The sequence below is a fragment of the Balaenoptera musculus genome, chromosome 8 (assembly GCF_009873245.2).
Source record: "Balaenoptera musculus isolate JJ_BM4_2016_0621 chromosome 8, mBalMus1.pri.v3, whole genome shotgun sequence".
NCBI classification, from domain to species: Eukaryota; Metazoa; Chordata; class Mammalia; order Artiodactyla; family Balaenopteridae; genus Balaenoptera; species Balaenoptera musculus.
The window spans coordinates 109,700,076-109,724,962 of record NC_045792.1 but is presented as its reverse complement, the minus strand read 5'-3'; the positions used below and the strand labels follow the sequence as shown (position 1 = coordinate 109,724,962).

The 24,887-nt window shown below is 48.6% G+C and overlaps 1 protein-coding gene across 4 annotated transcripts in view; it reads left to right on the top strand.

The window, feature by feature from the left end:
• AP2A2 (adaptor related protein complex 2 subunit alpha 2) overlaps nucleotides 1-24,887 on the top strand; it is a 63,057-nt gene that overhangs the window by 638 nt on the left and 37,532 nt on the right. Inside the window, exon 1 of one of the 4 annotated variants that reach the window (XM_036860243.1) lies at nucleotides 20,419-20,563. The exons of the other annotated variants lie outside the window; for them this stretch is intronic. Coding sequence (XP_036716138.1) covers nucleotides 20,545-20,563 — 19 coding nt within the window. The 5' untranslated portion in view covers nucleotides 20,419-20,544. Of the gene's footprint in view, nucleotides 1-20,418; nucleotides 20,564-24,887 lie in introns of those variants that run through there. 4 annotated transcript variants of the gene reach the window in all.

The window sequence follows — 24,887 nt, the reverse complement described above, 5'->3', positions numbered from 1 at the left end:
TCCCGAGGGAATCTGGACACCGGGCGGTGGGGGGTTGGGATGGCTTAGGGGAACTGCTCCTCTGCCCGCCGTCTTACATCAGGGCCAGGGTTCTTAGCGATATGTGTCCCCTCGGAGTGGAAAAATCCACCCCAAAAAGTGCAACGGCCGGGAGGCCGGTGGGTGCACTGTTGGTCCACCGATACATTTGACTTTGGTGCGCAGAAACTCCTGTTGCTTTTCAGGTAGCTGTCCCCTTCATGTAGTTAAAAAGATAGACACAAAGCCAGTTTCCTGTCTGGTTTTATTTCTTGTTTGTTATCCACCAGACGTTTGTGGATTTCAACACCTGAGGTTTCGGTATGTTTTAAAGAATGCTTGTGACTTCATCTACTGGTAAATGCTGTTGTCCTGAACCCTCCCTTGATCCCGTCACCTCCTTAGACTGGGATGGAGGACCCAGACTGTGGAAGGTTAGATTTTCTGTCCCTTCCCTTTCTCTGCAAGAAATCGGTGTGGAAACACACCCTGAGGTCTGTGTTTTTACAAGTCGGGCAGTATCCTTTTTCTCTTTCTTTGCTGTGTAATGTGATTTCATAGACAATAATATTCGTAATTGTAATGCGTCTTGGAAAGCTAATTGTGGGTGTGCTACTGCTTCAGGAGACCCCTTGGGCCAAAGCTTAGCCGCCTTAAATTAGCCATCACATCTGTCCTTCCATTTTGGAAGAAAATTGCATTGGGCAGGTCACTGAGATTGAAACCCATTTTCTTGGACAAGTGATCATCTATGAACTAGATGTGTTCTGTGCTGGGTCTGCCACATAGCGGAGACTTGGCTGGGACTGAGTGTAGACAGAGTGTCCCCACCCCGCACGGTGGCATTTGGGGCTGGTCACTGGCTGTGCGGTGCTGTCCTGTGCTTTGCAGCATCCCTGGCCTCTGCCGCCTAAATGCTTCAGTTGTGACAACCAAAAGTGTTTCCCGCTGTTACCCTGCAGGGCACAACCCCTGCCCCCCCCACGCCCACCCTGAGTCCCTGGCGTAGACCCGTGAATAAGACAGTGTCTTCCTTGACGGAGCATCTGTAAGAAGAAGATGCGCCTAATCCTTCGGAGGGCGTGGGTGGGCGGCGGGGTTCTGTTTAGTACGGCCCCCTCCTCAGAGCCAGCTTTCCTCGCCGTCCTGTTACCCCCTTGTCGGCCGCGGCGCTGTCCTCTCCCCTCAGAGCAGCGTCAGCAGTTCGTGGCCCCGTGGCCCGCAGTGGAAGCCCCACGGGGTGGGGGCCACGTCTGTCCGGCCCACCACGGTGCTCCCCCCAGCTGGCAGTGTCTGGCGTGAGACGGCACCCGGTGGATGAGGAGACAGCGCCCATCTGGGGCCTGCACTGGCTGAAGGGCATCGCGGGCCGAGGCCGGGCGGCGGGCACACAGCGGGGAGGAGGAGCAGGTCTGACTGGGAGATGGGATCGGACAGCGTGCCCTGGCTGGAGCTGCCCCGAGCCGAGCCCTTAGTAGCAGGGAGGGGTGTCCCTGCTGCCCCCTGCCTGGCCGGCTCTGCTCTCCTGTTGTGAGGGTGAGCCAGGTGGCCGGGCTCTGTGGGGAGAGGGCAGCCGGGGCCACGGCCACGGAGCTTGGTCTTCTCCACTGACACGGATGGGTGGATTTGGAGCTGAAGTATCACTGAAGCGTTTCGGCCCTAAAATCGCAGCTCCCTTTTCCCTTTCTGCACAACGTAGTCTCTTGAATGTCCGCCTTAGGAGCGAGCTCTGCCTCGGGTTGTGCCTCACTTTGGGATCCGCTTCAGTGGACGGGCTTGTGTGCTGCGCCTCTTTGCGCTGGTGGCCGTGATTGTGCTCCAGGATTTGAGAGGTGCCCGTGTCCTCGTGTTCCGTGGAGCTTTGTGGCTCAGGTAGTGAACCAATTTCGTGCCCCAAAAATTAACTTGGGGACTTCCCTGGTGGCACAGTGGTTGAGAGTCTGCCTGCCAATGCAGGGGACACGGGTTCGAGCCCTGGTCCGGGAAGATCCCACATGCCGCAGAGCAACTAAGCCTGTGAGCCACAACTACTGAGCCCGTGTGCTGCAACTACTGAAGCCTGCGCGCCTAGAGCCTGTGCTCCACAGCAAGAGCAGCCACCACAGTGAGAAGCCCGCGCACCGCGACGGAAGAGTAGCCTCCGCTTACTGCAACTAGAGAAAGCCCGTGCACAGCAACGAAGACCCAACGCAGCCAAAAAAAAAAAAAAAAATTAAGGTTCATTTTACTCTTGTCTGTACATTTAAAAAATGCTGACTTTTTGAAAAAATTGCTCTTCTTGCATGTTTTCTTTTGCACTCTTCTGCATAATTTACATTCCTTAGAAACCGATTTAGGAAGTATGTGACGAGGCTCCTGGGAGGGACGGACCACCAGGCTGGGGGAGGAAGGAAGGCTTTGGTCTGGCTGAACGTTTCTGCTAAGGCTGGTGGTTGCTGCTTCTAGGAAATACCTGTGTATTCTTCCCTGTGTTTCCCTTCTGGCTCTTCTGAAGGGGTGGGGGGGGGGGTCACTCTGCTTCTCTTACGAGACGTTGAAATGTCCTGGTGATAAGTGTTCTCATGCCACATACTCAGCATTACTTTTCTTTCCTCTTAAAATGATTTTCGCTCTGTTTTTTTTGGCACCGACACGTGTCAGGATTTTGTAGTTGCGGAATTATTGGAAAGGCTGTCTTTGTGGGATTAAAAGGCATTTCTGGGCTTTAAAAAAATCGAATAGAGTCAGACCCGAGGGTAAGATTCAGGAGTGCCGTGGGGAAAGGCGTTTTGCATTATTGTGACCAGAGAGAGGGGCTCTGGCGGGAGCTCTGAGCAGGAGGGGCTCTGTGTTCCTTGAATGTCACTTGCAGGTTCTTGGGCACAAGGCCGGCCTCCCAGAGCTCAGATTTCAAAACTTCTAAGCCGCCAAGGGTGGAAAGTCTTTTTGTGAGTCTGTGGCAGACTTGTCTGGCGCTGTGCTGCCATGAAGCTGTGGGGTCCCTTCCCTGTGAGCTGGCCTCCGGGACACCCTGGGGGCCCACGGTCACATGCTGTGCTTCCTCCGAAAGGCTGAGCGGTTCTGAGTTCTGGGACAAGGTGGGCCTCAGGTTTTGGATAATGGGTGGCATCTGGGCTTGTTGTGGAAATGCTGCTGGGGTTCCGAGAAATGGAGCACGCAGCCCTGGTCTCCTGAGGTGCTTGCAGACAGATGGACAGACAGGGTGGGAGGTGAGTTCCCACCAGCACGTCCGTGTGTATCGAGCCCCTCCTGTGCTCAGGACTCCCGCGACAGGCATGCGCCCCTCCCGTCCTGCCCCTCCCTCTGGTCAGCGCTGGCGTTGGACACGGACGCCGCATGGGGAGCTAGAACATCAGTGGCTTCTGTCAGCCTCTGGCGGCTGCAGCGCGGAGTAAGTTAAATGACTTTGCTGCCAGCTCAGCACGGTGAACGGGATGGTACTCACTGGGAAACAGAAATGAGCAATTTCCGCTAGGCCACGTGACGCCTACAACGTCGGATTACAAAACTGTATTTACTGATTTTGGCGTTTTCCCTTTTCAGAATCTTCCTGACTTTGGTATGAAGGTTGGCACAGTTGAAACGTGTCATTTTATTAGGAGGAGAATTGAGGGATAGGTTCCAGTGGGCATTCCCTCGTGGAGGTGGGAGCTGAGGCTGTGTGAAGAGATCAGCTCTCGCCCTCTGTGCTGGAGAGAGGGTCGTAAGGGTTCGGCCAAGGTGTGTCAAATAAAGACCACGTAAGGAGGAAGCGGCCCTGTTTTAAAACGGTGCCTTGGAGACCGACTTGGGAAGAGGACCTAGAAGGGTATGGGGATGGTGCTGTGGGGTGCCAGCAAGGGAGAGGCGAGGCCCAGCCTTGCCCCAGGCACCGTCACTGCCCATGGGGCACCCCCTCTACGCAGCACCTAGATGCGGCGAGGGAAGCGGGGCCACCGAGGCTTCTGCGGGAGCCGCCAGCGGGGACGGCGGGAGACACACAGCTGTGGGGTGGGCCCGTGGTCTGGTCCTCGCAGTTTGTGTGAGTCCGGGTGCTACAGATTTAGGGAGGGCAGTGATGTGCCTGCAGCTGCCCTGTGCCCAAGAAGGAGAGGAGCCCCTTTGCAGGGAGGCTGACACCCTCTTCCCTGGCGCGGTTCTGGCCCCGTGTAGCTCCCTTAGCCTCCTGGCACCTCAGGAAACAGGGAGTGGCTGGCTGACTGCTGGATGTGTTCATTAAGGCGGAAACTTCTGGCCAGTGGTTTGGGTCAGATCCTGATGCTGTCCCTTTTTCTTTCTCACTTTTGCAAATTGTGGCCCTAGACAGCCTGGAGTCTTCATTTTGCCCGACATTTAAACCCAGTGAGGGAACTCCCTGGCGGTCCAGTGCTTTCACTGCCGAGGGCCCAGGTTTGATCCCTGGTCGGGGAACTAAGATCCTGCAAGCCATGCAGCGCGGCCAGAACAAACAAACAGACAAACAAAAAAACCCCAGTGAGACTTGCAGTGGTTTTGCGTTCAGCCCTCTCCTTGTATTCGGGATGTTTCCCGTGTGCGGTTCTTTCCACCTACCCCCATCTGCAGGATTGCTTAAAAGTGTGGAGACCAGAATCCAAATTGGGTTGCTTGGCTTGTATTTTGCATTGCAAGGTCTTTTTTTTTTTTTTTTCCCTTTAAAATCCTTTCTGATGGCAATAGAAGGGTGTCGTGAGGTTTAGTTATTCAGTGTACTTACAGCACCTTGAGCTCCTTAGGGCGGGCAGTGCTGTGTGGGGATTTGTGTTTTGCTTTTTCTGTGGCCGGCCTTCCTTTGTGTGATGGGATTCAGAGGGCAATTATGTGTTTCTATTGCAGTTTAAACAGCATTGAAAAAGGGCACTATGTTGATGTTGAATAGTTCTTTTAAAGCACAGTAGGAAAAATAGAGCAAGAAAATGAGTATTTTGGAATACTTTTAGATTGCATTTATTGCTCTTGAAAAATACAGTTCAGTAGCTTTTTTGGGGGGGAGGGAGTCTTGTGCAGTACAACCAGATCAGAACCTTCTTTTGAACCTCACTGTGCCTGTGAGAGCGAGCGTCTCCGGGGATGGAGCGCGTGCTGACTTGGGCCAAGTAGTCTGCATAAGCCCTCCTTCCCTGGAGCACGTTTCTCACAGTCTCAGGGACTTCTGTCAGTTAGCTGGCAGCTTCTGTTCAGTTCGTTCCCGGGTTCAAACTTGCGTCGCCTCATTACTTTACTACAGTTTGAGTCGTCCTTGCCTGGAGTAGCACAGCCAGCTTTCCCAGCACTGAGAACGTGGAGGAAGAGGGAGGTGGGAGGGTGACTGTCTGAGGGTCCGTTGGTGCTGAGTCGTTCAGTTCCCGAGGCTTGGCTTTTCTGAGGTTGTCGTCCATGGGGTGGGGCCGTAGGTCCCTTGCGTCTGTGGCTTCCTGAACTGTCTTACGGGAAAGCTGGTCACAGAGGGAGGAGATGCTCTTTTGTAGGAGCTGACGTCTGTCTGATGTGCGTTCTCTGATGTAGCATTTGCTGTAGATCTAATATAAATCTGCTTTATACGTAGCCAAGGAAACATTGTTTTTCATATTATGTTCTTGTTGTTTTGCTATAATTTGATACAACCCCAAGAGTGAAGGGTGTTTTGAAGGTGTGTATTTCAAAATTTATTTCTTTATTTTTCTGGATTCTATTTTTTGACGTAATTGTTTAATTCATTCATTCATTTGAGAAATCTTTTGGGTGCCCATTGTGTGCGGGCATTATTCTAGGCACCGGGGATTCAGTGCTTAACCAAATGGACAAAATCTCTGTACTTTCAGAAACTTAAATTCTTGTGAGAGTAGACAGACAGAATAAATGACAAGATGGGTTTTTCTCGTCTATTTTGTCTGTCTGCTCTCGCAAGAATGTGCATTCTAGCCTCCTGTGCCCGTCTCCTCACTTCAGTGACACCTCTGGGCTCCATTTGGGTCCCCTGTCCCCAGGCAGTGAGCCGGGCAGTCGTAGGCTCCTCTTGTTTGTTTCCTGACTCTCAGTGACCGCTGTTTTCCATAGTCTGTTGTCCAGTGTCTGAAAGCTACTGTTTCATATAATTTTGTTCAGGTTTTTAGTTGCCTAAGGTGGGAGGGTAAATCCTATCCCTGTTTCTGGCCAGTAGGTTTTGGGGAGTTAGACAGCCAAGACTGGAATTCAGAGGCAAGGTCTGGGCTAGAGGTAAGACCACGGCTGCATTGTTTATAGGTGGCTTTTGATACCAGGAGACTGGGAAGCTGACCTGGGAAGCTGACCGAGGGGGTGGAAATCATCACAAGCGCTTTACCTTTGTTTACACATCTGATCTTCATGATGATACTGTACAGCAGGCACTGAGTTCCTTCCTGTTTTACGGAGGAGGGAGCCGAGGCCCGGGAGCCCAGGGCCCTGTCTCTGGAGTGGTTGCGCGAGGACCCAGACCCAAGCTGCTGGGCTCCAGGTCTTTCCCCTGAACCACAGTGCTGGGCCAGCTCTCCAGGCGGACGGCCAGAGCTCCCGACGTGCCAGCCCTAAGCAGCTGGGCAGCCTGGGCCAGTGAGGAGGGCTGGTCAGGCGGGTCACAGGAGAGAACTGAGCAGGGCTGAGCCCGACGGGGTGGTTTACAGGAGAAGAATTGGGAAACTAGAGTCTCAGGTCTCTCGGAGCTTTGCTGTAAAGAGGTGGTGATGCAGAGGGTAGAGGGCAGGTTGGCCCCTGTTGCAGCCCTGACACAGGAGCACGCTTTTAGCAGCGTCCAGCAGCACTCCTGTAACATCTCGTGTTCCGTGGATCAGAAGTGGGCACGGCCTGGCAGCAGGATGCTCTGCCTGTCTCCCAGGCTGAAACCAGGGCCCCTTCTGGAGACTCTGTGGGTGACGCTGCTTGCACTCGGGCCCCACATGCCTTCTCTCGCGGCCCCTCCCCGGGCCCCTTGGGGGAGTCCCTCTCCAGATTTGGCTCTCCGTGACCTCTCCCTCCAGGCGGGGGGGAGCCTCTGCTCGGAGGGCTCTTGCGATTAGACTGGGCTGCTTGCGTGGGCTGGCTCATTCCCCAGCCTTAGTGACATCTGCGGAGTTCCTTTTGCCCTGCAAGGTAACTCACGGGATCCTAGTACTGGGGTGTGGGTGTCTTTGGGGGGGCATTCTTCCCATCACAGTGGGGTCAGGAACGCTTTTTTAAGATTAATTCATTTGCTCAGCAAATTACTGGGTTCCTATTTTACACAGGGAGCAAAAAAACAGATAAGAGTGCTCCCATGTGGCTTACGTTCTAGTGAGGTAGACATAAAGTAAATAAGTGTAACGTACAGTGCATCACATACTATATTAAAGGGAAAATAAAGGGAAAAATAAAGGGGGGTTGCAATTCAGATAGAGAAGCTGAGGGTCAGGTGTCCCTGGGGTGCTGGTGGGCAGGTGGGGAGGCCACAGGGGCTGGACTTCAGAGCCGGGGGATGGGGAGAGGCGCGTGGTGCGGATCTCGGAGCCGGTTAGGAGAACTCTGGCTTTCACCCTGTGTGCCAGGCCGAGCCAGTGCAGGGTGAGCAGAGGCGGGACTTACCTCTGGGGAGAACTCCTGACTGCTGGGTTGAGAAGAGCAGGGGAGACCGGTTAGGAGGCTCTGAACCAGGTGAGAAAGGTGAGGACCTGCTAGGAGGTGGGAGGTAGACCGTGTTTGTTGGCTGATGGGAATGACAGGGGCCAGGGGGAAAGTGGAGAGGCAGAGAGCGGCAGAGGTGCAGGGGGCGGTGGTGCTGGTGAGGGACCAGGTGCCCCAGCCACCAGTGATGGGGGAGGGAGGAGGTGTTGGAGGAGAAGCTGTGAGGGGGCCCCTGGGAAGAGCTGGCAGGGCCTCCCTGGGCTTCACATGTGAGGCCAGCCCAGCAGAGCTGGGGGTGTGTCACCAGGCACGCTCAGATCTCCAGGCTCACCTGCCAGTTGACCATGAATTGGATTCAGCAGGGAGGGGTTTGGCCAGCAAGTGCTTAGATGGAGAAGGAGGGTCGGGACTTGGTTTATGTTATGGGATTGAGGCTGGTAAGAGGGGGTGAGGACGGGGAGAGGGACAGAGAGAGAGTGGGTCGTAAGTCCTGGGGGCGGGGCAGTGGGGTTCAGAGTTTGCTTACCTGATGTAGTGAGCTGAAAGGATGGGCCCGTGGGGTCCCTGCAGTGGAGCGTGGGGAGGGTGACTGTTGGAGCGGTGGCTCTGGCGGGACCAGATCTTCTGAGGAGCCAAGATCAGGGCTGGCGGGTTTGGGGGGGTCATTCATCTTGGTATGGCAGGGAGAGGGGTAGGGTTATAGTAAGTACTTGGGCAGGTCTTCCGAATTATATTCATTTTTGCTATTTTCTTGTCCTCAATTAAATGTTTAAAAAAATGAAAAAAATTAAAATCAAGAATGTAGTTTAAGAAGTTAATTATAAAACACTTGACCCTCACCTCATTCCCCCATTCCTAACCTCTGAGTCAATTATTTTCATTTTTATCCATCTCTTCTAATATTTACTTTAAAAAATGTGATTATTCTAAATTACATACCATTCATGGGTGTTTTTCCCCATTTAGTCATTATTTATTAACTTCTTACTGTGGAAGATGAGGATTTAACTTACCTAAGCTTTCCTTTTCCCATTCTCTGGTAGGTCACAATACTTTATCTAATTAATCTGTAACATTTAATTAATGTCTGAAAATATTCTTCTTAGCTGAGAATAATGGTTTGACTTTTTTTAATTGAACTATATTTGATTTACAGTGTTGTGTTAATTTCTGCTATACAGCAAAGTGACTCCGTTATACATATGTATTCTTTTTCATATTCTTTTCCATTATGGTTTATTACAGGATATTGAATATAGTTCCCTGGGCTATACAGTAGGCCCTTGGTGTTTATTCATTCTATATATAATAGTTTGCATCTGCTAATCCCAAACTCCCAATCCATCCCTCCCCAACCCCCTGCCTCTTGGCAACCGCAAGTCTGTTCTTTTTGTGACTCTGTTTCGTAAATAAGTTCATTTGCGTCGTATTTTAGGTTCCAAATATAAGTGATATCATACGGTATTTGTCTTTCTCTTTTTATTTCACTTAGTATGATAATCTCTAGTTGCATCCATGTTGCTGCAAGTGGCATTATTTCATTCTTTTTTATAGCTGAGTAGTATTCCATTGTGTATATGTATACACACCATCGTCTTTATCTAATGGGTCAACTCTTAATTTGTTTGGCGTTAGCTCTTGCCCTTTTTTTTTTTTTTCCTGGCTGGGCCACGCGGCTTATGGGATCTTAGTTTCCCAACCAGGGATTGAACCCAGGCCCTCCGCAGTAAGAACACAGAGTCCTAACCGCTGGACCACCAGGGAAGTCCCTGACTTTGCTTACCTTTTAACGCACCCATTGCTCTTCAGCCCCAAGCTTTCGGACACGACTGTAAGATCCCCCTTAATGTGATTGGACACAGCAGGTGGCCTCTCAGCCCCTCCTTCCCCTGGCGGGAACGCCCTTCCTGAGTGGTCAGTTCTCTTGTCTTCTGGACAGGTCGTTGTTGCTCACACTGTCCTCTGGGGACTTCCCTTCACATAGTCCTGAGGGTTTTGTCTCTGGCTGAACTCCTGTTTTTTTGGAGTCTGCCTGTCTGTCCTCTGGGCTTGTGCTGGTTTGCACTCGATTTGGTGGTGCACATCTTTTGTGCACGTGAGAAAGAGTGCATAGGAGGTAAAATGGTTTTGAGGTTTTGCGTTTTTGAAAAAACAAAAGCATTTTTTACCTTCATACTTAATTGAGAATTTGGCTTGGGTAGAATTCTAGACTGGAAATAACTTTTCCTCAGTTTTGAAGGCATAGCTCTACTCTTAGTTAGTTCTTAGTGGTTTGGAATGTTAACATGCTGTGCCCAGGTATGGCATTCAGTGGCTTTACTCATTCTGGAAATTCATGTCCTTCGGGTTTGGGGAAATGTTTTTGTTTTATTTCTTTGATAATTTCTTTTCACTTTCTCCTTTTTCAGTAATCCTCTAATAATAGTTGAAATGTGGACCTCTTGGCTTACATTTTCTTACTCTTTTATCTCTCGTCTTCCATTTCTTTGTCTTTGTGGTATTCTTTTTTCTGTGACTCTAGCCCTTTTGAATTTTTCTTTCTCCTATCACTTTTACAATTTGAGGGCTTTCTTTTTTTTTTTTATTGAACTATAGTTGATTTACAATGTTGTGTTAGTTTCTGGTGTACAGCAAAGTGATTCAGTTATACGTATATATTCTTTTTCATATTCTTCTCCATCATAGGTTATTACAAGATATTGAATATAGTTCCCTGTGCTATACAGTAGGACCTTGTTGTTTATCTATTTTGTATACAGTAGTTTGTATCTGCTAATCCCAGACTCCTAATTTATCCCCCCTCTTCCTGCCCTTCCCCTTTGGTAATTGTAAGTCTGTTCTCTATGTCTGTGAGTCTTTTTTTTTTGTAAATAAGTTCATTTGTATCATATTTTAGATTCCACATATAAGTGATACCATGTGATATTTGTCTTTGTCTGACTTACTTCACTTAGTATGATCATCTCTTAGTCTGTCCATGTTGTTGCAAATGGCATTATTTCACTCTTTTTCATGGCTGAGTAGTATTCCATTGTATATATGTACCATATGTATACCCATTCCTCTGTCGATGGACACTTAGGTTATTTCCATGTCTTGGCTATTGTAAACAGAGCTGCTATGAACATTGGGGTGCATGTGTCTTTTTTTTTTTTTTAAATATAAATTTATTTATTTATTTATTTTTGACTGTGTTGGGTCTTCATTGCTGCGCGCAGGCTTTCTCTAGTTGCGGCGAGCGGGGGCTACTCTTCATTGCAGTGCGCGGGCTTCTCACTGCGGTGGCTTCTCGTTGCAGAGCACGGGCTCTAGGCGCACGGGCTTCAGTAGTTGTGGCACATGTGCTTAGTAGTTGTGGCTCGTGGGCTCTAGGGCACAGGCTCAGTAGTTGTGGTGCACGCACTTAGTTGCTCCACAGCATGTGGGATCTTCCCCGACCAGGGCTCGAACCTGTGTCCCCTGCATTGGCAGGCGGATTCTTAACCACTGTGCCACTGGGGAAGCCCTGCATGTGTCTTTTTGAATTAGAGTTTTCTCTGGGTGTATGCCCAGGAGTGCGATTGCTGGGTCATGTGATAGCTGTTCTCCATAGTGGCTGCACCAATTTACATTCCCATCAGCAGTGGAAGAGGGTTCCCTTTGCTCCACATTTTTTTTTTTTGGCCCCACGTGCGGCACGTGGGATCTTAATTCCTCGACCGGGGGACCAGGGATTGAACCTGTGCTCCCTGCATTGGAAGTGTGGAGTCTTAACCACCGGACCGCCAGGGAAGTCCCCCTTTTCTCCACATTTTGAGGGCTTTCTCTCTCTCTCTCTTTTTTTTTTTTAATTGAAGTATAGTTGATTTACAATGTTGTGTTAGTTTCAGGTGTACAGTAAAGTGATTTAGTTATACATACATATATATCTATTTTTTAAAAGATTCTTTTTCCTTATAGGTTATTACAAAATATTGAGTATAGTTCCCTGTGCTATACAGTAGGTCCTTGTTGGTTATCTATTTTATATATAGTAGTGTGTATATGTTAATCCCAAACGCCTCATTTATCCCTCCCTGCCCCCCTGAGGGCTTTATTATTGTCTGAGTGCTCCTCTCCTGGTGGCATCTGGTTCTTAAAGCTGTGTTTTCTTTTATTTATGTAAGAATATTGATTGTTTTGGAGTTTCCTTCTCTCCGTAGCCTCTTTACTCTGCATTCTTTTCCTGTAGGTTTGTTTTGGTCTCTGGCTCGTGCTGTGAGACCGTCCTGGATGCCTGGTGGTCAGTGTCTGTCCACTCACGTGGACCAGTGTCAGCCAGCACGGGTAGGGCTTTGGTGGAGGCCTCACTGTGTGGTGATGGGTGAGGGCTCCCAGTTTCACGGAGGGAAGCTGCGTGGCAGCCGTGTTCTCCAGAAGACGTTCCGGGCTCCGCTCCGGCTCGGTGGGGTGAGTGAGTGTGGGGAGTCCGGTGGCCGTCGTTCTGGGTGTGGGCGTCTCGCCATTCAGGGAGTCCGTCGCTCACTCGTGTTTTCCGAGTGTGGAGCTTCACCCCAGCACGCGGTGGCGTCACCAGGCCTAGAGCTCCTGTGTTCCTGCTTTTCCAGAGGGCGGGCCTGTTGTCTTCTGCTGGGATTAGGGCTAGAGGTGGCCTGGCTCTGGGGTCCGCTGGAGGGGCCTGCGGCTCCTTACGTAGACTTCCAGGCCACTTCCTGATAGCCGCCTCCTGAGGCACCTGGCGTCAGGTTCTGTGACGGACAAGGTTTGCTTTTTACTGGTTCCCCCTCTTGCGGGCGGCTGGGTCCCAGTCTGCTCTGTCAGGCTGAGTCAGTGAAGCACTTGGCCATCCTTCCAGTGTCCAGAGCTCTTGTGGCGACTGCTCTTGCGCTCTTGTCATACAGTTTTCTCCTTTTAAATAAGTTTTTGACTAATTTTATATGTTACACACACACACACACACACACACACACCCACCCACCAACCATGCAGACCTTCATAACCTTTGGATTTATACTTTGGATTAACCACTCCTTGAGGGAAGGTCTTGGGAGAGAATAATTTGACTTTCTGCACTTTTACCTTCTATACTTCCTAAGTGGAGCAATAATACCTTTTATTATTAAATTAATTTGGGTGGGTGGTTCTCACTATGCAGCTCGTTTGGCACGAGTTTCTAAGCAGAACTTTAAAGAGAACATGTGACTCTGTGGCACTTACTTCTTACTTGAGGAAGGCAAGCAGGGTGGGCCTTGTTCTCCGCTAACAGAACACTGCAGCCTGTACTTCTGCACACCTACTTCTTATGGTTCAGTTTATAGGACTCTGAGACCCAGAAATCAAAGCAGGGGAGATAGGCATCTCATAGGATTTTGTTTCATAGACATGGTCTGTGTTAATGAGGCAGTTTCTTGCCGGTGGTGGAATATAGTAAATGGAAATTTGTTTTTGTGGTGAAGTCAGTGGATTCTATTATGGGTAATGATGAGTCAATCCAGGAGAGTTTGGATACTTAACTTTTCCAAAGAGTTACTTTAAACCCTGAAGTGAAACTTTTAAAAATAGAAATATTTTTAGAATATACTTCATCATGGTGGAGGATGGAAGGGAGACTCCCTTAGGTAGGGTGTTCATAAAGGGCCTCTCTGAGGACGCAGCATGTGAGCTGGGTCCTGAGGGGAGAAGGGCCTGGGGTAGTCTAGGGCTAGTTCTGCTTCAGGACCTGAAAGCCAAGTGCAGCTGGAGCATCCTGAGTGAGAGGGAGAGGAGCAGAAAGGAGCCAGATTGCTGGGCCTTGGAGGCCCTTCCCTGACGGGAAATCTGAGCTCCTCTTAGGTGTCCTGTAGGAGGCGGCTGAAGAGAGTCAGGTGAGTGACAGGTCTACCTGTGTGTGACGAGCACCCTGGCTTCTGTGAGGAAATAGATTGGAGGAGGCCGGAGTGGAAGGTGGAAGCCGTTACAGTCCACACGAGAGACGCTGGTGGCAGTGGAGGTGGTGAGAATAGAGTCTTTTTCTGGAGGAAAAATGGACAAGTCTCCCTGATAGGATGGATGTGAGGGAGAGGGAGGGCCTCGAGAGAGTTTCTGTTGGAGACGAAAACGTCGCCCGCGTGGGTGGCGATTCTGGTGCTCCGTACATATTACTTGTTTCCTAGCTCAACTGCCTAAAAGCTCTTGGGGCAGTTTTTAGCACAAGTACTCAGATGTCTGCTGCTGTCATTGAGCACACACTCTACACTGGGTGTGCATTCCTCACCAGATATCTGTTGAGCACCTACTACATGCCAGGGGCTATAGTGGTGAATAAAACACACAGAACTGCCTACTCCTATGGAGCTTACATTCTGGTGGATGGAGGTAGAAAATAAAAAGAAAATCGTATCATATGTTAGAAGACAGTAAGTACAAGAGAGAAAAATTAAGGCGAGAAGGTGATGGGGAACATGGGGCTGTGGGTTTTCAACTTCAAACAGGCTGACCAGGATTGGTCTTGCTTTAAAGGTAACAGCTGAGCAAAAGACTTGAAGGCACTGGGTCATGTAGAAATTGGGGTGGGGTACATCTTAGACAGAGGGAACAGCAGGTACAAAGGCCTTCACTGGGGGGGAGAGATAACCAGTGTATGGAGGAAATAGTAGGAGGCCGTGTGTCTGCAATAGGGAGCCAAGAAGGAGGTTAGGTAGAAGGTTAGGTCGGGGGTATTGGAGGTGGGGAGACAGGGGTCATAGGGCCTGTGTAGAGCATTGTAAAGGTCGTGGCTGTTTTCTTCTCACATGCTAAACACTGAAGATAATGAGACATGATCTCTCTCCTCAGAGTAGCTCAAGCCCTTGTATCGCAGAGTGGTACGTGTGTGAGATGAATAGTGAAAGTGAGGGATGGTCAACTCAGCCGGATGGGCTGCAGATGGTCAGGAGAGGGTGGTCAGGCATCGTGACATGGGGTAATGCCTGGCCTTGGTCAGGTCTTGCTGAGCTGACAGGGTGTAGGGGGGTGGTCCATGAAAGGGGGGAGCACCATGCGTCACACTGCAGAGCGGCGTGAGTGGCAGCGGGACACACTCAAGGAGTTGTGGGTGGTTTCTGGAATGAGTAGTGCCTGGTGGGTCGGGGGATGTGGCAGGAGAACAAGGTGGGAGGAGCAGGCCATAGCCAGATGATGGGGAGCTTCCTCCGTGGGACGTGGACCATTGACATATCTTAAACAGGAGAGTGACACTATACAATTTATTTTTTATTAGTAGAATAATAATTTTGAATGTGAAGGATGGATTTTAGACTAGGTTTAAAGGCAGGAAAGCCAGTTAGGAGAAGATTGATTGCTCTGGTGTAGAGGAGATGGCAAGGGTCTGAATCAAGGCAGTAGGAGTGGAAAGGTAGGGGTGGATTTTGGAGATACAGAAATCAGAATTGACAGGGGGGCGAATGGTAAAGTACTCTTTACTCATAGTGGCTTTGACTGTATAGCAGAAACGCCATTTAGTAAGAATGGTGGAGTGAGGACCTCTGTAAATCTACTCCTCCAGAAAAGCAGTGAAAACACTGGTAAAAATGGTCAAAATAAACTTTGTTGGAACTCTGGAAATGAACCAAAGGTTGACATAACCTCAGGAAGATTTATTCAAGAAAAACTGCTGAACCTCCAACTTGACCTACTGTCATTCTCCTCTCCCATGATCTGTGGTAGCATTGAAAGCCGTCAGCCTTACAGCCATGGTAACTGTGAAAACCAGCAGCCTTGCAGCCATTGGAAGGGACAGATGAGATTTGGAGCCCCTCAAAAGTCCTCTTCTCAGAGTGTTGTTACTCTGACTGGCCTTGCAGCTTTCTGAAAAAGCCCCATTTGCAGAGCTGTCATTATTTGATCTCACTCACTGGGAAGAGCCCTACCCTTAGTGTCTTTGTGGCAAACGATCAGTGGCAGTTAATATCACAGTTGGGGGCAAACAAGAGCCTGGCCAAAATCTTAGAAGAAAGATACGAAGAATGACATGCTATTAGGGGGCTTTGAAAAGCTCTGATAGATTCCTGTGGATCTCGAAGGCTGCACAGAGGCAGGACTGTGCATATGCCTAGGAAAGACTTGAGAGGGCCATAGTCTCTCACCTCTCTCTAATCTTGAGTCCCTCCACAAATAAGAAGTGAAGGCAAAGGCAGAGTTATAGCTGCCTGAGTATTGAAGGTGTGCCTCAGTACTCGCACAGTTTCTTGGCAGTGTCTGGGACACTTATTAGTTCAACACATTTAAAGAAATTCCTGACCAATCACTAACTGACCACTAAGCTAACTGAGCAAAGACTTATAGTAACTGTAAACTATAGGGAATTGTAGACTTTACAGAACTAGTTGAGGAAAGTCACTAAACAAATAACTATAGCAACAACAGTCCCTGGGAAAGAGGAGAGTCTGAATTCCAGGGTTGCCACAGTGTATTACCTGAAATACTAGTTTTCAATAAGAACTTACGAGATGCACAAAGAAACAGGAAAATATGGTCTATACACAGGAAAAAAGTAGTCAATAGAAACTATCCTTGAAAGGGTCCAGATGTTGGACTTAGTCATACTAGGCAAGGACTTTAAATTGGCTACTATAAATATGTTCTAAGAACTAAAAGATAAAAGAAACTATGTCTAAATAATTAATGTATGAGAATATCTTACCAATTAGAAGCTATCAGTAAAAAGGTAGAAATTATTTAAAAAAAACCACCAAATAGAAATTCTGGAGTTGAAAATACAATAACTATGAAAAATAAAATAACTATGAAAAAATGAAAAATTCACTAGAGGGGCTCAACAGTAGATTTGAACTGATAGAAGAAAGAAATCAGTGAATTTGGGAATAGGTTTGTTAATATAATTAAATTAAGATCTCTGTTAAGGTAAGTTCAGATCCAATCTGAGGAACAGAAAGTAAAAAGAATGAAGAAAAATGAACAGAGCCTCGGAGACCTGTGGAACACCATCAAGTGTACTGACACACCCATAACTGGAGTCCCATAAAGAAAGAAGTAGGAGAAAGACGCAGAAAGAATATTTGAAGACATAAACTCCCCAAATTTGGTGACAAACATTAATCTACATATCCAAGATGACCTCCAAATAGGATACACTCAAGGAGATCAATACTTAGACACATCATAGTCAAACTGTTGAAAGAAAGAGGAAAAAAAATTTTTTTTTTGGGCACGCCGCGCGGCTTGCAGGATCTTAGTTCCCTGACCAGGGATTGAACCCAGGCCACGGCAGTGAAGGCAGCAAGTCCTAACCACTGGACTGCCAGGGAATTCCCTAAAATTAAGTTTGTATCAAGCTAGATTGTTTTAAGTTAAGTGTTGATTATAATCCCCAGGCAATTACTAGGAAAGTAACTAAAAAAAAAAAGTAAAAGAAACAAGTGAATTGAAATGGTGCACTGAAAAATTCTTCTTAATGCAAAAGAAGATAATGATGGAAGAATGCAGGAACATGACAGAAGACATATAGAAAACAGCAAAATGGCAGATGTAAGCCCTACCGTATCAGAAACTATCTTAAATGTAAACGGATTAAACCCTCAAATTAAAAGGCAGGATTGGCAGAATGGGTTAAAAAAAACATGATCCGACTAAATGCTTTCTTCGAAAGACACTGTAGATTAAAAGATACAAACAAAAGATACTAGTGAAAGGAAGAAAAATGATGTGCCTTGCAAATAGTAACCAGAAGAGAGGTGGAGCGGCTATACTAATATCAGACAAAATAGACTTTAAGACAAAAATTGTTATTAGAGTCATAGAACAACATTTTACTGTGGTAAAGCGTCAGCCCCTCAAGAAGATATATCAATTCTTTTTTTTTCTTTTTTTTTTTGGCCGAGCCTCAAGGCTTGCAGGATCTTAGTTTCCTGACCAGGGATTGAATCCGGGCCCATGACAGTGAAAGCGCCGAGTCCTAACCACTGGACCACCAGGGAATTCCCAATGCTAAACATATTCATACCTAATAACAGAGCTCAAAATGCATGAAGCAAAATACATGAAGAGGGACTTCCCTGGTGGTGCAGTGGTTAAGAATCCACCTGCCAATGCAGGGGACTCAGGTTCGAACCCTGGTCCAGGAAGATCCCACATGCTGCGGAGCAACTAAGCCTGTGCGTCACTACTGAGCCTGCACTCTAGAGCCCACGAGCTGCAACTGCTGAGCCCGCGTGCCGCAACTACTGAAGCCCGTGTGCCTAGAGCCCATGCTCCACAAGAAGAGTAGCCACCACACCGAAATGAAGAGTAGCCCCCGCTCTCTGCAACTAGAGAAAGCCCATGCTCAGCAACGAAGACCCAACGCAGCCAAAAATAAATAAATAAATAAAATAAAATTTAAAAAATACATGAAGAATTGAAGGGAGAAATAGACACTTCAACAATAATAATTGGAGACTTCAATACCCTGCTTTCAGTAAGAGATACAAGTAGACAAAATCAGCAATGAATAGAAGACTTGAACAACACTAAGTCAGCTAGACCTAACAGACATCTATAGACTGCTCCACCCAACAAGTGCAGAATATACACGTTTTTCTCAAGTGCATATGGAACATTCTTCAGAATAGACTGTATGTTAAGCCATAAAAAAAAAGCCTCAGTAAATTTAAAAGGATTGAAATCATATGAAGTGTGTTTGCCAACCACAATGGAATGAAATTAGAAATCAGTAACAGGAGGAAATTTGGGAAATTCACAAATATGTGGAAATCAAACACCCTCCTAAATAACCAGTGGGTCAAAGAAAAAAACACAAGGGAGATTAAAAAAATAAGTGAAAATAAAATCACAACACACCAGGGGCTTCCCTGGCGGTCCAGTGGTTAGGACTCCGCGCTTTCACTGCTAAGGGCCCGGGTTCGATCCCTGGTCAGGGAACTAAGATCCCTGCAAGCTGTGTGGTGCAGCCAAAAAAAAAAAAACCAAACAACCCACAATGACATACCACTTCACACACACTAACTAGGATGGCTAGAATAAAAGTGATGGACAATAGCAAGTGGAGAAATTGGAACCGTTGCTCTTTTATAGTGGTGATGTAAAATGGTGCTGCCTTTTGGGAAAACATCTTGTCAGTTCCTCACAGTGTTAAACACAGAATTGTCATATGACCCAGCAATTCTGCTCCTAGGTGGCCACTCGAGAGAAATGAAAATGTACGTTCACACAGAAACTTGTACACGAATGTTCATAGCAACATTATTCCTAATAGCCAAAAAGTGGTAACAAGCCCCAAATTCATCAAGTGATGAACAGATAACAAAATATGGTATATCCATATAATGTGGTATTATTCAACAGAGAAAAGGGATGGAGGTACTGATTCATGCTACCTTGAAAACGCTATACTTGAAAACAGTCATTGGGATTTCCCTGGTGGTCCAGTGGTTAAGACTCCGAGCTCCCAATGCAGGGGCCCGGGCTTGATCCCTGGTCAGGGAACTAGATCCCACATGCTGCAACTGAAGATCCTGCATGCCACAACTAAAGATCCCACACACGGCAATGAAGATCCCGAATGCCGCAACTAAGACCCTGCGTGGCCAAATAAATAAATAAATATTAAAAAAAAAAAACAACAATCACGCTATCTTTTGTAAGTGGTGAAAGAAGCCAATCACCAAAGAACATATAAAGATTGTATTTATATGAAATGTTTAGAGGAGGTAAGTCTATGGAGATGGAAAGGAGATTAGGGGCTGAGGAGGGAGGGGTTGGTGAATGACTGCTGTTGGGTGTGGTGTTTCTTTTGGGGGAGATGAAAATTTTCCAGAATTAGATAGTGGTGATGGATGCAGAACTCTGAATATACTCAAAGTCATTGAGTTACGTGATTTAAATGAGTGAATTGTTTGATACGTGAATTGTATCACACTAAAGCTGTTAAAATAAGATATACCTGTTAACATTTGTCAGGGTCAAACGTGGTTTTATCTTCTGTGGCATAGCAGCTTTTAATCTTCTTTGCAGTCTTTTGTTCCAGTCTGCTGTTGTTGAGGCTTTCTGTTCGGAGACCCATCCTTCCTGTGCACAAGTAAAGAGAAAACAGAGAGAATAGTCCCGATGATGTGCATGACAGCCTCCCGTGCAGGCTGCTCTGTGTGTGCTTTTTGATGGTCGTCTGTGCGGCCCTCATCACAGCACTCTGTGGTGCCTCATGTGAAGAAGGAGAACTGAGGCTCAGCGAGGTTAGGTTGCTGGCCTGGGGACACGGAGGGGCATTCCAGGGCAGGGTTGCTTCCAGAGTTTGCTCTGCTTCCTGCTGTGCTGACCGCCTTCGGTATCATTTTAACAGTGATACCGTCCTTCAAAAATAGGCTTTTGTTTGCTCAGTTTTGGGCTTTGGGCTTACTCAGTGAAATCATTTTATATAGAGACTAAACTTTATTTCGACCAAATTTTACTGTAAATTTCAGACTTCCTGCCGCGCGATTTTGGCGGTTTGGTGTGTTAGTTATATAATAAGCTGTGATAGGCCCCTGTGCCCTTTGTCTGGAATCAGGCTGTTCCCAGAACACTAGCCCTGTCAGTTGATGAGCTCAGCTTGCAGGCCAGAAGAAATCGTCAACCAGCATGTTATTCCGGAAGAATGACCAGGGGCGGTCATTCTAGAAATCCAAGGGCTTTTTTCAAAGCTTGTCCCCCTAGAGTGCGTTCTTTGCTATTTACTGGACCAAATTGTAGCTTGTTTTCGGTCAGTGGTTGTGGGACAGTCTAGGTTACTCATTAGCTACCAGAGCGCCGACATCCACTGTGGGAATTGCCTGTTAGGAGCTTGGTATTTTCTGTGGCCGACAGACCTGCCGCGTTTTAGGTGGAGACAGCACAGGGTGGCAGAGACCAGAGCCTCTTCACTGTGGAACAGAGGTCAAGCTACAGGCATGGCGAGGCTTGTCACCGTGTCCCAGCTACTCTGGCTGATGCCTTTACCCTGTTAGAATGGGCTTCAGAAGTCAGGGTAGGGCAGTGACCTCTCCCGTTCTCCCAGAGCTGATTCTTCATCTAGAAAGATCGGATTTATTGCTAGATCTGCTGCCAGCAGTGCGGGGTGGCTGGGCTTCTGTCGGGAGGGAAGTGCAGCTTGAGTGAGCACGAACTGGGGGTGGGGAAGACCCCCAGGGCCCCAGCGCTTGCGTTTCTCCCAGGTGTCCTCACCACCTGGAGGAGGATGGCAGTTCGGTAAATTTCGGGCATAAGTCTGACTTGAACGCGTTGATCTGTGTGCGGTGTCAGCCCCCCATGGCCGTACTCGACTTTCTTTAAAGCCTCACCTTGGACGGGAGTGTGGCAACCGGAGCAATTCCCAAGGGTGGTCCCAGGGCTGCCGCTCAGGCACAGCCTCGCCCCGGCGGGTGGAAGCAGCCCCACCAGCCAGCAAGGGCCAGCGTTTGTGGGCTTGTGTCCTTGGCCCCCGAGGTCTTGTCTCCCCTGTGTGATGAGGGCACTCAGGCATAGCCCAGTCAGTGGACCAGGTGTCTAGCCCACACCTGAGCCCGCACCAGTCTGAGGTCTGAGGAAATCTGATTTTCTTCCTTGTATCAGCTGCTTTTTTTCCCAGATGTTCAAAAGATTTTTTTTTTTAATTATTTTATTTATTTATTTATGGCTGTGTTGGGTCTTCATTTCCGCACGAGGGCTTTCTCTAGTTGCGGCGAGCGGGGGCCACTCCTCATCGCGGTGCGCGGGCCTCTCGCTATCGTGGCCTCTCTTGTTGCGGAGCACAGGCTCCAGACGCGCAGGCTCAGCAATTGTGGCTCACGGGCCTAGTTGCTCCGTGGCATGTGGGATCCTTCCAGACCAGGGCTCGAACCCGTGTCCCCTGCATTGGCAGGCAGATTCTCAACCACTGCGCCACCAGGGAAGCCCTCAAAAGATTTTTTTTTTCTTCTTCTTTTTTTCTTTTTTTTTTTTGGCCGTGCCGTGTGGCTTGTGGGATCTTAGATCCCCGTCCAGGGATTGAACCTGGACCTTGGCAGTGAGAGTGCAGAGTCCTAACCACTGGACTGCCAGGGAATTCCCAGGATTTTTTTTTTTTTTCCTTTAAAGTCCAATAGTTTTATTAAAATATGTTTTGGTGTGTGTTATTTGGGGTCGGTATTCCCAGGTATGTGGTGTGGTTTTTTATGTGGTTTTAAATCTTTTATTTACTTTGTTTAGTTTCAGGAAAGCTTTTTCAAATGACGCGCTTTAGGCCGTTGCACTGCTCAGCTGGCTGTCTTCCTCAGGGACTCCTACTGTCCACATGCTGCATCTTTGTCCATTTTCAGTATTTGCTACTTTCTCCTGTATCCTTTATCTCTTTATTCATTTCTTTTTGCTTTAAATAGTTTTGTTTCTTTTCATTCTTTTCATCTTCTGTTTCTCTCCAGACCTCTGTTGTGTTTATTTCTTCTTCTGTTCCTTCTGTTTCTTAATTTATTTATTTTTAAAATTTATTTATTTTTGGCTGCATTGGGTCTTTGTTGCTGCGCGCAGGCTTTTTCTCTAGTTGCGGCAAGCGGGGGCTACTCTTGTGTGCGGGCTTCTCATTGCAGTGGCTTCTCTTGTTGCGGAACACAGGCTCTAGGCACGTGGGCTTCAGTAGTTGTGGCTCACGGGTTCAGTAGTTGTGGCACGCGGGCTCAGTAGTTGTGGCTCGCGGGCTCTAGAGCACAGGCTCAGTAGTTGTGGCGCATGGGCTTAGTTGCTCCGCGGCATGTGGGATCTTCTCGGACCAGGGCTCGAACCCGTGTCCCCTGCATTGGCAGGCAGATGCTTAACCACTGAGCCACCAGGGAAGCCCTCCTTCTGTTTCTTATTCCTCTTTTTTTTTTTTGGATGCACCACGCAACCTGTGGGATCTTAGTTCTCCGACCAGGGATTGAACCTGGGCCCTTAGTAGTGAGAGCGCAGGGTCCTAACCACTGGACCACCAGGGAAGTCCCTCTTATTCTGCATTTTTGAAATGATTTTTTAAATTTCTAATTTACCTGATTTCTCTTACCTAACATCTGAGTTTTTCTATGGAGTTTTAAGTGTCTTCCCTGTTTTTCTTACTGTTCTCCAGCTTGTTTGGAGATGGAGGCCCCAGTGTTGCTCTGGTCTGTGTGCTGTCTGTCTGCTGGGTGTTGCTTTGCTCTTCCGCCTCTTGCTTGTCGTCTCTGTGTGGAGTGTAACTTGCTTGTTTCACGTGGAGTTCGTCCTCTGGGCTGTGGCAGGGTTGGGGGGCAAGGTCCAAGGTGGCTTTCCTGCCGCACAGACTCCCTCCTCCACCGTCTTCACCAGGCGGTGCTTCCGGGCTTTCCTGGGCCCTGTCCACCGGCCTCTGTGGCCCTCCCTGTCCCTTGTCACTGTGCCAGCCCCCGGTGCTCACGCTTCGCCCCGTGTAGTCCCCCGGATCTGTCTGGGGCTCTCCCTTCTACCTCCCCTTGCCCAGATGTATTGCTGTGAGGTCTTGTGGCTTTTAGTGGTTTCCCTTTTGAGGGAACTGTGCTCAGAGATGCGGAGTCATTTCCCCTTGGTTGCAGAGTGAATCAGAGTCTGCTTTTGTCCTCGGACCCCTGTGCCTCTCCTCTGGGGGAGCCTGACCTCCCCTGATTGAAACAGATGTGTGTGTGTTTGCTGTAAATGGGCTGATTTTAAAAAAGCTTTGGTTGGAAAGCCCTAGCTTCTTGCCCAGCCCTGGTCTTGTTGCACAGAGGGAGCGCAGCTTATGCATTGGCTTCTGTTTCTCCTGCTGGTTACCCCTAAACTCCAAACTACATGCTTTTGGTTTTATTTTGTGATTTACCAGTCTCGGGTAATAGCTATAGATCCCTGTAGTTTGTTTAGCATGATGCCCCCTATCCACTACCTCCTAATCTTTTTATGATTTCTGCTCTGGATGTGACCCGTCTTGACGCTGCACAACACAAGTTCCTGCCACGCAGGGGTCTCTGTTTCCCTTGGGCTTGGGCGGGTAGAGCAGAGTGCGAGTACCGGAGAGCAGCACAGACACACAGGTTCCTGCACCCTTGTGAGAAGCACACGCGCACACAAATGTGCACACGCAGGCACGCACACTTGCACACACACGTGGGCCCTCCTGTGCGCCGTGCTCCGTCCACACTCAAGCCAGGCTGTGGGCAGGAGGCGCCCATGACCTTGTTTTCGTGGCCCTTTCAGTCAGGTCAGAAAAGCCTACTTCAGCAAAGGTGTTACTTTTTCAGAAAAACTTAAGAAAAAATTTGCCCTTAACCCGCCGCCCCAGGGCATCAGGCCCGCTGCTGTACACGGTGCCCCCTTGGGTTCTCGGGGCGCCTCTTCCAGATGAGGAAGTGGGCACAGCTGGGAGCTGTCTCCCCGCAGGGCACTCAGGGCTGAGAAGGAGGGTCAGGGTCCCCTCCTGGCTGCCCCCCTGGTTCCCCAGAGCCGCCTGCCGGGCTTGTTTTGTTAAAGATCTGCAGCCCCTCCCCCCCCACTTGGACCGGCAGCTCCCGAGGGCAGGATGTGTTGTTTTAACCTAAGTCCTGGCACCTTGAACAGCACCCGGGGGGTAGCCTGCCTCTGTGCCCTGTCTGGGCCAGGGGCTTTCTAGGGTAGGAGTGGCTCAAAGGAGGGTTCCGTTACACTTGGGCAGATGTTAAACCCTGTTTATTAGCGAGTTAGTCGTGAAAGATAATGTGTTGTGGGAGTGCCCTGGGGAGTGGGAGGTTGCCTCACTGCGAGGTGAGATAAGCTCCAAGAGCGGCAGTGATGGAGGCTGGGCGGGTGGGCGGTGAGTCTGCAGGACGGCCTGGCGAGCCCAGCGTGTGGGCACCTGTGAGGCCCCAGCCTGGCAGTGCTCCAGTGCGGGCGGTTGCTGTGGCAGCCTTTCCTTCCCCTGGGAAGAGAGTCACCGAGCCAGGGGCTAGCCTGGGGAGGGCCTTTAATAGTGAACTTCATTCCTGCTTTCCAGAAGCAGTGGAAATTTACACAAGTGTGAACTTACAACTCACCTGCCCTGTGTGATGAACAGCTTCTTACATTTTTACAGTACTTGTTAAGATGTGTGGCCCTGGAAAAATGGTCTCTGCTCTCTAGGCCTGTTTCCACACCTAGTCAAGGTGGGCTGAAGCGGAACACACGTGCCGACACTTGTTGAAGGAAGGCCGAGTTAGCACTGGATGCAGGGCGTAGGGGAAGTGTGACTGTCATGTATTTGTTTAATGTACCTTCCATCCTTTTTTAATGTATTGGATGATTCCCAAACTTCATTGAATATTATAAAAGTGAACCTATCAGATTTTGTAGATTGGTGAATTTCATAAAGAAAAAATTCGAAG